Genomic DNA, 13,636 nt, shown 5'->3' with positions numbered 1-13,636 from the left:
TATTTATGGATATTCAGCAAACAGAGTTAAATTACAATACTTAATCAGCCGATTAGACAAATTACCATCATTAGTTAAATGCTTTAAAGTGTCTTTCATTTTCTCCCAGAGAAGTTGGATTCATATGCTAATAACTTCAAATTTCATCAAAAAGCTTTTATAATTGATCAACAAAATGTTTGACAGCCCCTGAAATTCTGAAAAAATCCAAATTGGCTCTAATTGCCTTGAATTCCCATCATTCTCAACAATAGTGGACTTACGTAATGATGGTAGTCCATGTCCTATGTGGTGTCATCTAGTTACACTGAGCTGCCGCGCCTATTACTCCTGGGAAAGAGTGAACTACAGTCATTGTTCATTGAATTTCTCATGTTTTCCCCTTATTTTTAACACCTTTCAGAACAAACTACAGTCACACAGCAGAGGTGAATACAATGTTTACAGTACCTTCCAAAGCCACGAACCAGAGTTTGATTACTTGAAAAGCTTAGAAATTGAAGAAAAGATCAACAAAATTAGATGGTTACCCCAGAAAAATGCTGCTCAGTTTTTATTGTCTACGAATGGTAAGACTCTTCTTGCTAACTCTTGATAGTTGATTTTTATTAAAGCAAGTTTCCCACGGCTGTCTTTGTCCTGGTAGCTTGTCCTGTAAATTGTATCATTCCTGACACTGATATTACAGGATTTTGTCTAGGGGCTTCCTGGAACCATCTGGCCAGGAACCAAAGGGGATGTTATGATCTGGCCTGTCCCAGTGGATGGTATTGTTACTGTTTTGAAATGTATATAATTTGAATTGTGTGTTTTGATTTTTTTCTTGATGATTGTTGCTCAGAGCCTGCAAGATAGGAGGAACATAGACATTATTATTTATTTTATAATATAATATAATATATATTATTATATATATAAATCAGTCAAGTAAGGTTCTTGCTGTATTTTTACCCCTCCTGTAACTTTTGTTGTTGTTGTTCTTTTCTGAACTTTCTGACCTCTTCTGGTTGCCTCCCCTTCATCCTTGACTCCTGAGTTTGGGGGCTCCTTTGATGTGAGTGGCACTAGCCGTGGAGAAATGAACACATATGACAGTGCCCTTCTCCTTCCAAGCAATCCTGCCTCCAAACTCTTCAGTGCAGGGCTTAAAAATAAAAGTATCGTGCGTGTATACTTTGAAATAGAAAAGTATGATGCTTTTGTTCACCCCTGGAGCCAGAATTAGTGTATTATTTTGCATTCCTTCACGGCTGCTACCTTTTTAATCAGGAGCCCTGACTATTGTCCTTTGGTTCTTTATTTATTTTTTCCCCATGACACACTGTGCACGTCCAAGTCAGACTTCTGAAGTGCATCTTCTGAAAAGTTCTTCACTTTGGAGTGCATACAAACAAGACAACACTTATTCAGATATCAGCTCAAATCCTTTCTGTAAAGCTTTCAACATAAACTTTATAGTCCCTCTTCCTAAATAGATGTCCCCAACCCGGTACTTTCCTGATGTGTTGGATTTTGATTCCCATAATCCCAACTGGAGATAATGGGAGTTAAAGTCCATGTCATCTGGAGGGCTCCAAGATTAGGGAAGGGTGCCCCAGTCAGTCTAGAGCATGGCTGGGTTGGCACATCATATTAAGTTAAGTTAAAATAGGGTTAAGTACTTGGTGGTTCCAAGGGTTACAGGAAATCCAGCTATAGCACAGCTTATTTGTTTGGGTATAGCATGTGATGAAAACACAGCAGCTATATTTTCTTGACATGGAGTTCGAGTGTGTATTGTGTGAACTTAGCTGCATATAACTGAAATAAAGAATTCCCGGTTTACTCTATCTCAAAACCTTCCTCTCTGTTCTCTGCCTCCACTGAGTTGAAGTTTATGTTCCAAGCACCAAAGAACAGGGATCTGGTCCTCTTGCATTCTGCAAAGCACTAAATGGTTGGTGCCTTTTCATCTAGCAACCCTTTTTCCAACCCTGGCGACTGTGATGAAACTGGGAATTCTCCAACCTGCAAAAGCCATTGTCTAATATTGCTGAAGTCTCACAGGAGAACCTGGTGCTTTTGTATCATTTCATTTGGAGAGCTGGAGGCATCTCTTGGAATGGGAGGTGCAGCGCTGCCAGGGCAAGTTAAAGGTGCAAATTATCCAGCATCCATATGTGTGTCTGGAATTAGCAGTCATAGTCTAGACTCCGAACTGCCACCTGGGTGGTAAGTTCCAGAGAACAACTGTGGTACCTGTAGACTTGAATCATATTATTTCTTCTGTGATCAGTTCTACTGGCAAAGGTTTTGGACATTCTCAACAGTCCTTATTACCTTAATGTGTTCCAGACAAAACAATAAAACTATGGAAAATCAGTGAAAGAGATAAACGGCCGGAAGGCTACAACTTGAAAGAAGAAGATGGGCGGTATAGAGACCCCACAACAGTCACTACTTTACGGGTGAGCAGCACCTTTACTTTTTGTTAAGCTTGGATCATTACATCTGGCAGAGATACAACATAGTCCCTGTTGATTTTCCCTTACTGGCTTAGTCTAGAGATCACTACAGAAAAATAGGTTTAGATAAAACGCCATTTTGCAGTTAGCTGGCATCTCATTTGAAGGTGTGTTCGCTGTGATGCCCAAAAGAACAAACCACTGTTCAGGTCCTTGTTGCACTCTGGATGGAAAGCAAAAGAGACAAGCATCTGGGTCCAGAATCCAGAAAGCAGAATAGCCGTCTTGGACTTCAGGGCAACCTGAAAGACTGTGAGATCTCATGTGAAAATGTTCAAATCTGTGAGATTCCGGTTTCCTGAGATTTCAGCCATTTTTAATTTTATTTTGGTATGTATATTTGTGCATACACACTCACATACCTACATGGAATCTGTGGAAGCCATTTACAGGTGTTGTGGCCGCTTGGTTCCATGTTGCTGACTCAGGCCACATAACAGTGTCTACTTTCCATGCAATGAGCAGGATTGTAGCCTTGCTAACCCTGTCACTGCTTTAGTTCTGGGGCCCACTCAATTTTCAGAGGGGTTGAAATGATGTGCTTTCAGGGATTTCTGGTGAGAGACAGCAGACCTGGCTGTCATAGCATGGAGGGGTTGTTTGCTCTGGTCTTCCTCTTTATACCCAACCCATTTTGATGCTTCCATTTAGGAAGGTCTTGGTTTCCTCCCTTTTGATCTGTTGATACTGAATGATTTGTCCATAATTGCTCAGATATTTGCAATCCTGTGTTTTGCAGGTACCCGTATTTAGGCCCATGGATCTCATGGTGGAAGCCAGCCCACGAAGAATATTTGCTAATGCTCACACGTATCACATCAACTCTATCTCCATTAATAGCGATTATGAAACATACCTGTCTGCGGATGACTTGAGGATTAATTTGTGGCATCTAGAAATCACAGATAGAAGTTTTAGTATCTTTTTACTCCAGTGTGTTTGTGTTCCGTTGGGCTGAAGATCAGATTGTTGTAGGAGCTGAGAGGAGCTGACAGACAGACAGTTGAGTCTACACAATTTTCTGCTCATCGGGTGCTGTTGTATGATCACACGTGATAGCTTACCAGGCATCTGGGAATTAATTAATTTATTTATTGGTGCAATCTTGGGAGATTTGGGGAGACTGCAAATATATTCTGGGAGTGAGACACCTCTTGGTTTCATTTCATTTCAATATAGATATAAGGAATACAATTTTAATTAAATACCATTAATACGTTTACTCCTGATATATTTAACAGTTTTCCCAAAACTTCAAGTTGACAGCAGTTTTTGAATGGGTGTGTAGACCCTACACAAAGCACAGGTGGTGGTAGAAGTTCTACCTGTGCCTTAAACTATCTTTTAAAATCATTTTATAGCATAATTCAACTCTCTTATACATATACTGTAATGCCTTGAGTTTCACAGTCCAGATCCCTGCTATGATCAGTAGAGTAACATAAATATTAAATAGGAAGGAGGATTATTTACAGTGCTGTTTACACTCTCTGGTCTACAGTGGATGACAGCGCTTAGCTGTGGCTGATACTGAAAAAGCTAAGCAGGTCAGGCCTGAAGAGTACTTTGATGGGAGACCACTAAAAGATCCTTGGGCTGTAGACTAGATGGGGAATGATATAAATGTAAAAATAATGGAAAAAGCACTGGCAAACCACTTCAAAACTGCTGCCAAGAAAATATGGCTGTGTCTATGTACGCGCTGAAGACTTGTACCTTGTACCTTTCTTCCTCTATGGAAAATGGGTGAGATAGCCCTTTCCCCAAGAGGTAAAGTTGATAGAATTGAGTTTTTGCAGCCTCAAAGCCTCCAGTTGCAACCGTCTGTACAGCCCAGTAACCAGCTTCGTCCAGAGTGATGCTTTCTAGCAATTTATTTTGGGCCCAGTCATGCGTTTAAATGCAAGTGTGGGCTTTGAACGTCCCTGAAGAGAAGACTCCTTAATGCCAACAATTTCTAGATATCGTAGATATTAAGCCTGCCAACATGGAGGAGCTGACAGAGGTAATAACAGCAGCCGAATTCCACCCGAACAGCTGCAATACCTTTGTGTACAGCAGTAGCAAAGGAACTATTCGCCTGTGTGACATGCGTGCGTCGGCTCTCTGTGACAGGCATTCGAAACGTGAGTTGCTTTTTCTGTTCTGATTGAGTTTTGTAGCACCAAAGCAAATCAGTATAAAGCAACAGAGTGGAAAGTCCATTTCAGTTGATACCCCCCCACTTTTCATTTTGTTGCTGCAAAAAAAAAAGACGTGCAGTTTAAAATACCTTTGACCCAAGTACTTCCATGTCGGGATAGCAAACAAATGGAAGTAACTGTAGAACGATGGGAGCGAATTTTAAATACGCCCTAATTCTCCAGATGTAGGAAGTGCACAGTCCGACCGCAACATGATGAGAATGACGGGCCCATAAGCTTCTGGTGGCCATCCTGCACCTGAAGATGGAAAATGTCAGCTTGGCCCCTTCTTGGGGATGCGGGGGGGTAGGGTAAGGGGTGGTTGCATATTCCAGGACCTAACAGCCTTTTCAGGCAGAAGTTCTTGCGGTGCAGAGCTGTGCAGTGGGGCACACTCTTGGCTGAGGATCTCACAAAAACACCAAAGGTTTGCAGCATTTCAGCAACCTCTTAAATTTTATGCAAGAGATGCTCCTTTTATGTGTCCCTCTGTGTGTATCACTCACCCACCTCACACTCTTCAATTTTGGATTCTATGGGCATCATTTAGGAGCTAAGGCTGTATTACTACCCCCCGCCTTTCTTTAAGCAAGTTTCTGCTCCTTGTTTGCAGAAGATACATTGGAAAACACATAGGCAGTGTGTTTATAGATCTCCATCAAAGGGTGATTATGGGACTGACATGTCTAGTGAATGGGCTTCAATCTCTTTTGGAACACCTTTGCTCCTGATTATTGGCAAAGTGCAGATGAGTTGCTTCCCTGGATTTCTGGGCTGCAGAAAGTCACTCTGCATCAGAAAATAGGGGTTAGCTGGCTGCAGATATTAATTTATAAATATATAATAAACTAAGGCCTGCTTCTGCTGGTCCTTGGAGCTAATGCCATCTGTTTAGGAAAGTTGAGCTCAAATTACCTCTTGCCCCAGGATCCTTGTTTATTGGGCCTTTGATGGGTAACTTTTCATCTCAGAAACATTTGGCTTCCCAGGGCTAATGCTTCAGGTTTTATTTGTTAGTGTGCATGAAAAGGGGAATATTCATCTCATCGAGGTGAGCCTGGCAAATTAATGTGCTTGTATTTCACTTGCAGTGTTCGAGGAGCCGGAGGATCCAAGCAGCCGATCCTTTTTCTCAGAAATCATCTCCTCCATCTCTGATGTCAAATTTAGCCATAGTGGTCGATATATGATGACTAGAGATTATCTCTCTGTGAAAATTTGGGATTTAAATATGGAAAACCGACCTGTGGAAACGTACCAGGTGTGCCATACAGATACACAGTTTGGGGATCAACTTTGGCAAAAGGCTTAAGTCAAGGTTTGGTAGGATAGTGAATATAGATGCTGTAGCATCCATAATGTCACTAGAGGACACACCTTTATCTCCACAATTAAATATTTTGTTTGTGGATTTAAATAATAAATAATTCAGAATTTCCTGTGGAACTTCTCTCAGAAGTTCTGATGAAGTTATGGACGTTTTTAAGTTTTAAAATATATATCTCTATTGGTGCCTGCAGTAATGTACTGGTGCCTATTCCTTGGGAAGGTGGCTGGCCCTAGCTTCAGGTATGATTTGTGGCTGAGTCATTTTCATGAACTGGTAGAACTGGTCCAGTCATTCTAGAGCTGGTATTCCCCAGATGTGTTGGACTGTGACTTCCATAATCTTCCTGAGGAAATTATATTTGAAAATCTGGAGGGTAGGCCAGTGTGATAGCAATTCTTTGTCTTCTCATGTGATGTATATCTAAAGAAAAATACAGGAGGCCAATTTGATAGCTGTCTTGACAAGTTGGCCAATGTCTATTGGAGAACACTTTTATTCAACCAGCAGTGTAAAATTCTTTGTTTTTGCTTCTTTTAAACAGTTTTAATTTTTGCATTACTTCTCGTTGTTTGCCATCCTGAATAAAGTGTATATGCTGGAAGAATGGAATATAATTTTATATATGTCTGTATGAATTCATACTTTTGGTCATGATTTCAAATCCAGCATATGCATTTGACATTATCAAGTCTTCTGTTCCTTCTGGCTCCTTGAATGTTTCCTTAAAAATGGTCAGACAGGATCAGAGGTTCTTCTAAAGTGATCTCTAACATAGCCTGAATAGCTGAAGGTGTGGGAGGAAATTGTAAGACTGCCATCCAATTTAAGGGAAACCTTTTAATAAGCATGATGAGTTTTGCATGAATAAGAACATAATCTAGAAATAAAGAATGTTTTATTTTTGGATGATGTGAACTTTCATATTCATGCAATCATTCAGAATCCTAAGTTATAGCCTCTCCCTATGAAAGACAACTCAAAACAGTTAATAACTGTTAATATAACATGTATATTATATTCATGTGTGTTCTATTTCCAGGTACATGAATACCTCAGAAGTAAACTTTGTTCGCTCTATGAAAATGACTGCATTTTTGACAAATTTGAATGCTGCTGGAATGGGTCCGATAGGCAAGTTTCACTTTTTCCTTCCTCCTCCTCTTAGCACTTCCATACTAATTGACAGTTGAAACTTTTTTCAACTGAACACCTAGAAGGCTTGCTGCATGGAAAACCTCTGTAGCTTGCACTGTGTTTTAGGGTGAAGCTACCTGTTTGGGGAAGATTTCTAGAAAAGAAAAGAAAAAAAAAACAAAACAGGTGTAAGCAAGTAAAAGAGAATTAGCTGGATAACTTCATTACTTTAGTTTATCCAGTGAAGCATCTAACATGGGTGACTCTATACTTTGTGAACCTATGCAATAGTCCATCAGATGGTCTTTGAAGGACTGCTTTTTTTTCTTTTTTTGCTATAGTTACTCAGTCTTTACTATATTTACCTACTAACATGTGGAAAGGGTAGGGAGATCTGCTCCAGTTTTGGCTTGGGGCCCCTGATGCTTTGTGGATTCCAGATGAGTTGCATTAACCAATTCCAATCTTAGGTTATCCAAGCAGAATGGAATGCAGTTATGTAACCTTAACCCAAGGTCAGATAATTGGTTCATTTAGCCCAGTGTTACGTGTTGAATGTAGCAACTGATGCTACCTGATCTTATGACCTGGGGATCCTAAGGATTAGATCTTCCTGCAGATATAGTTGATGCTCTGCTAATATGCACCGATCCTCTCCCTTCTATAAATTATTACTACATTGGCTGTTCTGCTTTGGACACTGCTTAGAGTAGCCTTGATAAAGCAGTGTATACATCTATAAACAAATTGTATCAGAACTTACATGTATATTACTATGGTTTGGTATTTCTGTCTTACCTTCTCCAAGTGTTGAAGATGACATCTGACTCCCCTTAGCTTTATAATAGGTGGAGAAGACTGATTGACCTAAGTATACTCGGTGAACTTCGTGGCTGACTGGGTTTTTAAACTTTGGTCTTATTTTGGCATTCTGAGCGCTCCCGACCCAAGTGGCTTCTAAACATGTGACTTCAATTCGTAGAATTCTCCAACTGGCAAACAATTGCTGATAATGTTGGTAGTTGAAGTCCATTCATCTGGAGGGCTTCCAGGATAACCACGTCATGCTATAGAATCTTTATAAACAGTTGCTCTATATCTCTTTGTTCCAGTTCTCACTTCCTTTTCTAAACTTTCCTTTAATGGCTTAGTTTGCTTGTCAAGCCACCTGGGGCTGCCAGGTTTTTTTTATGTGTTTTTTTTTAGCTGTGTGGATCTCTGATTAAATGATTATTTAAAGATAGAAGAAAAAATTATGGTGTGGGCCTCCCTGTACTTCACATTTTTGAGGGTAGATATCGATTATGGCTTGGAGTGATCTTTCATTTCACCACTCTGCTGCCAAAAATTAAAACTTCCTCCCTACAAGTAGAATGTTTTGTATGCTATGATGGATGAGGTCCTAGCCTAAGCTCCTTGATAGCTAGGTGACCTTTGGATATATAGAGGAGTTCGTTTTGTTGTTTTTCTTTTCTCAAGATACAGTTTTCCACCTGCAGCTTGAAAGGATTTAGTTGAGGCAGCTCTTTATTTCTGAAGTGGGGGTCTGTTGTTTTGAATTCCACCTTCACTTAACACCATTTCAGCAGCTTGTAGTGAGCAAAGATATATATCGTACGACTCTATTCTGGCTCTTAAGATGAGAAAGTGACTTGGAGTTATTGATGGCAACGTAGTTGAGCAACACAGAAACATCAGAATCATGAGTGGGAATGTCACTGTTCCCAGACTGGCAATAATTGCTTCCTGGAAAGCAAGTAATATACAATGCACGGAAGTGAGTGAGTCATGAAATGGAACTTTGGGGCAGTCAAAATTATACTGGACTTTGAGAACTTCACATCTCTACTTGGGAACGAAGTTCACCAGGTCTACTGGGCTTAATCACTTATTTATTTGTTTGTTTGTTTGTTTAACTTGTCCCCACCCATCTCCCCCCAATGGGGGACTCTGGACGGCTCACAACATATTAAAACAATAAATAGATATCCAATTAAAATTTATAACAGCACACGTACACATTTACCAAGTAAGCTTTCCCACAAGGAGGTTAGGGCAAAACAGAAAGGAATCTTGTATCTCATTTGTAATTCTTTCATTAAAATGTTCGCAACAAATGAAAAATTATGGGTCCCTGTTGCAGTTTTCAGCCTGTTCCCTAAAACATCTAGTCAATGAGAGATGCAATTATAATTCATTATCCTTGATACTTATATTTATGATTCGTTTTATTATATTTTTGGATCAACTGGCATTTAGTAAACTGCCCACAAGAACATTGCTCTGAAGAAATTAGGAACTAAAAGGGGAAAAAATAAGCACTGTGCTCTCGTTTTCCCAATTAAAAACTGCTTGATTAAATGGTCAGTAGTCAGAGTCTCTTAAGTATGTAATTCCAGCTCTCAAGAATTTCAGTATATGGATTGACAGTTTAATGTAACAACTCTGTGTCTGTTTCTCTTCCAAAATTCAGAATACATATAGTCACATTTTATAGTCACATAAATGCATGTTTATTTATATACACACACACCCAAAATGCATTTATTTATTTATTTATTAAATTTGTCCCCCGCCCATCTCCCCTCACTGGGGGACTCTGGGCGGCTCACAACACGTTAAAACAATAAATAAATATACAATTAAAATCTCTAACAATACACATTCACATACATACATACATACATACATATATATTACACACACACACACACATAATGCATTGTATTCCATAACTACTAAAGTATTTGCAAGTTTTTAAAACTGAATAGACTTTGGATAAATTAAGGAAATCCCATTGCTGTACCATTTCTGGTAGCTCTCCCGCCCCGCCCCCCCTTGCAAACAAAGGGCCACCAACTGAATGAAAACAACCAGCAACAGAAGGTTAGAACCAAACGATCAGGATATTTCAAGGATCAGAAACACGAAACATCTTTTTGTTATTCTCTTTGTCTACAGCGTTGTCATGACGGGTTCCTACAACAACTTCTTCCGAATGTTCGATAGAAACACAAAGCGCGACGTCACATTAGAAGCTTCTCGGGAAAACAATAAGCCTCGTACGGTTTTGAAGCCCCGTAAAGTCTGCGCGAGTGGCAAACGGAAGAAGGATGAGATAAGTGTTGATAGCTTAGACTTCAACAAGAAGATCCTCCACACAGCCTGGCATCCCAAGGAAAACATAATCGCTGTAGCCACTACAAACAACTTGTATATATTTCAAGACAAAGTCATTTAGGGTAGTGGTCCTATCAGAAGAGTTCACTTCCTGTCTAGTTCAGATAAGTGAACTTAGCATTTGTAAACAATATAGAGGAGGAAATGGAGCAAGTGAGAGAGAAGTCCGTTGCGGTGCAACTTCCCCAGTGTTTAAACAATGTGCCATAGTGACAACCCATTTTTCTAGATAGCTACATGGATGGTCTTTCTCTCTCTCTTTGCTGGGCAGTTCTCCACATCCACTAGCCGTTTAGGTGGGGGTAGGGCACTTTTTAATGTAAAATGACTACTTGCACCATCTCACCTAATGGACTAGAGATTGGATCCTTGCCAACATTGGGTTCCTCCAGTTTTTTATGCCTTCCATTGTGATGACGTCAGCCACAGAGCAAAGCCTTCAAGTAATGCTGTGGGATTTAATTGTGTAACCTCATTACTGTATTATTTGTGGCCCTTTTTTTTTTTAATTAAATAACAGCTTGTTCTTGCTGTGGCTTGTAGCATTCCTCCTATGTCTCCGAGACTCCTTTTCCCTTTTACAATCCCTTTCTCCAGCCCTGTGGTGATGGTGGTGTCTAGAGAAGAAGACGACGAAAAATGAAAAGCACATGAAATGGGTCAGTGGTCAAGGGGGGAGGGTCTCTTGCAAAGAGTAAAATGTTTTAATAAAATGTTGACTGCAATCACTCCTTGCCATGTCTGGCACTGAAAATGAAAAAGGAAAAACGTAAGGGGGAAAAATATACTGAATAAAAATGTCGAAGAACGGTAAATTGTTTTTTTTTTCCTTTTCAATCTACCTCTTTATATTAAAAATCTTGTTTTGTTTTGTTTTTTAAGTTGGATACATGATGAAATGGTCTGATAATGATTTTAACCAGTATTAACTTTCACGAGGAAAGGGAGAAGTAGGTGTTTTTTTTTAATGACTTCTATATAAAAATGCTAAAGATACTTTAATATTTATCTGCAGTTTCCATTAAAATAACTTCTTGGAACACTCTTGGATTCTGCTGTTACATTGAATTAGTAATTCCTTTGTCTCATGTCATCTCAAATCTGAGCCTTCTCCCTTTCTTCCTCTTTATTAACAGAATTTTGTCAGAATTGGGGAGGGTCTGAATTTTGTAGAATAGTACTAAAGTTTTATGGGACTAAACTTTTTCATGTGTTAATCCCTTTGTCCTAATTTCAGTGAATGCCTTGTTTCAGATTCAGACTCACACAACAGTGCTTTTCTTTCTTTTTTTAAAAAAAAGAATTAAAGTTTCTTGTTTTTAAAAAGAATGTCGTACCAAATTTAATATGAAGTGATTTGAATAGATAAAAAAACATTCCTGACAATCCCTATACTTAAGTATTTTTATTGCTACCAGTAATTTGTACAGAATTGTAGTTTGACCTTATAAGCATTCCTCTTTTTAGGTGGCTTTTTGAAACACTTGTCATTACATCTGAAAAGTCACAGTGATCAGAAAATGCTTCAAGTCCCCAGGTAGATCCAATAAATGATACGTTGGCATATCATTTAAAATACTTAGGCACCATATTTAGTGCTCACATATTACCTGTCTCCATTTTTAGGTATAGTTCCCAAACTTTCTATAATCCCTGTGGGAATCCCTCCTTGTGGGGGAGTTGGGTGGTGATATAAATTTGACATATAAATAAATAAAAATAAATCCTAACTTAAGGACAGCCCCTCTGAAGGCAGACCGACTTTCTTTTAACATGGTAAACCAGGCCATTATTTTACAATTGGGGGCTGAATTTTTATTGATTAGTTTCAGCAGCATTGGGCCACAGGTTTGAGTGGATGGGAGAGGTGGTATCATGATGTCCCATGCGTGGGCTGGAGTGATTTTATGTTTTTATTTTGGGGGACAACTTTTGATTTTTTTACTGTTTTGGGTACAACAAGCCTGGTTGAAGGCTTAGCTGAGTGCTTCTTACTTTCTTTAATTTACTTCTGGAAACTAATAGGAAATCACGCTAGCCAATATTGTGTGGCCGTTCTCTACAGCTTCTCCTTTTAAAGATACCAGAAATTCATCTTAGGACCTTTTGTTTGTCAAGTAGGTCCTCTACCACTTAGCGCAGTCTGCCCCACCAATGAGGAAAAAAGTGTGCTGGTCTAGAAGATGTGATGGTCTCTAGTCTCTTATACAAGACAGGCGCGTGGGCAGACCAAAGTCTGAACAATTACCCCCACTCCAGAATGACTGGCATTGGATGGTCGCCAGGGCCCTTGGTTCCATCTGAATGGCCGTGGGAATGCATTCCAGTTTTTTCAAAAAGCTATTGACATGCAGTGCAAAATGGGTGAGAATGAACCAATAGGTTTCAAAAGATGTTCAGAAACTTAGTAGGGCATTTGTGTAGCCTTTCAGAAAAAAGACCGGCATCCGAATGCTAAATACAGGTAGTCCTCAACTTACAACCATTTGTTTAATGATTGTTCGAAGTTATGGTGGCACTGAAAAGAGTGACTTATGTCCAGTCCTCGCACTTAACGACCATCGCAGTCCCTGCAGTCGTGTGATCAAAATTTGGGTGCTTGGCAACCGGGATGTATTTACGACACTTGCAACACCCCTGGGTCATGTGATTGCCATTTGCCGCTTTCCCAAGGGGCTTCCGACAAGCAGTGGGGGAAGAAGCCATGTTCGCTTAACCACGTGATTCACTTGACCGCGGCGAAAGGTCGTAAAATTGGGCGCAGCTTGCGTAACAACCACATCGTTTAGCAACGGAAGCTCCGATCCCAATTGTGGTTGTAAGTCAAGGCCTATCTGTACAAAACTATACAACTGATTGTTATTCCACGTTGTGCACTATACAGCTTGAAACCACCCCTGGGTAAAACTCTTTGTACCCTGTGGGGTCTTTAAGCATGGCCCACAGGGGAGGAATCTCCTTAGTCACCTGAGATCATCATCGTTCTTCCAACTTGTATGAAAGGAAAAAACAACGCCCGGTTTACAATCTTAAAAAAAAGGAGGGGACGTGGAATTTTGTATTAGCTTGCAGTTAAAGCAAAATGAAACAGCTTTATGTGTTGTTTTCTGTGTTCAACAGGTGCTGTTCTATTTTCAACAGTGTTGTTCTTACCTGTAAGTATAATCAAAATCTCAGCACTGAATAGCAATTCCAATAAGCTGCTACATACTGTACTCATGGCCTGGTTTAATCAGGGCTTAATTATCTGTGCAAGAAATGGAAGTTTTGTGCCCACGTGTGCTGTCCCTTTGTTCCTCCTTTCT

At 39.7% G+C, this 13,636-nt stretch overlaps 1 protein-coding gene across 1 annotated transcript in view; it reads left to right on the top strand.

Annotated features, from left to right (window-relative positions):
• Window positions 1-13,422, top strand: part of PPP2R2A (protein phosphatase 2 regulatory subunit Balpha) — a 60,433-nt gene extending 47,011 nt beyond the window's left edge. The window contains exons 4-10 of the mRNA XM_088152142.1: window positions 404-569; window positions 2,335-2,447; window positions 3,244-3,421; window positions 4,466-4,630; window positions 5,779-5,948; window positions 7,057-7,148; window positions 10,113-13,422. Of these exons, the coding sequence (XP_088008268.1) occupies window positions 404-569; window positions 2,335-2,447; window positions 3,244-3,421; window positions 4,466-4,630; window positions 5,779-5,948; window positions 7,057-7,148; window positions 10,113-10,392 (1,164 nt within the window). The 3' untranslated portion in view covers window positions 10,393-13,422. The remainder of the gene's footprint in view (window positions 1-403; window positions 570-2,334; window positions 2,448-3,243; window positions 3,422-4,465; window positions 4,631-5,778; window positions 5,949-7,056; window positions 7,149-10,112) is intronic.
• The last annotated feature ends 214 nt before the right edge of the window (window positions 13,423-13,636 follow it).

Source organism: Python bivittatus, unplaced genomic scaffold, assembly GCF_059951505.1.
Source record: "Python bivittatus isolate LINGU-HERP-01145 unplaced genomic scaffold, Pbiv_v1 ctg000680_np1212, whole genome shotgun sequence".
Classification (NCBI taxonomy): Eukaryota; Metazoa; Chordata; class Lepidosauria; order Squamata; family Pythonidae; genus Python; species Python bivittatus.
Note: the sequence above shows the minus strand (reverse complement) of the source record. Positions and strands in the feature narration are given on the sequence as shown.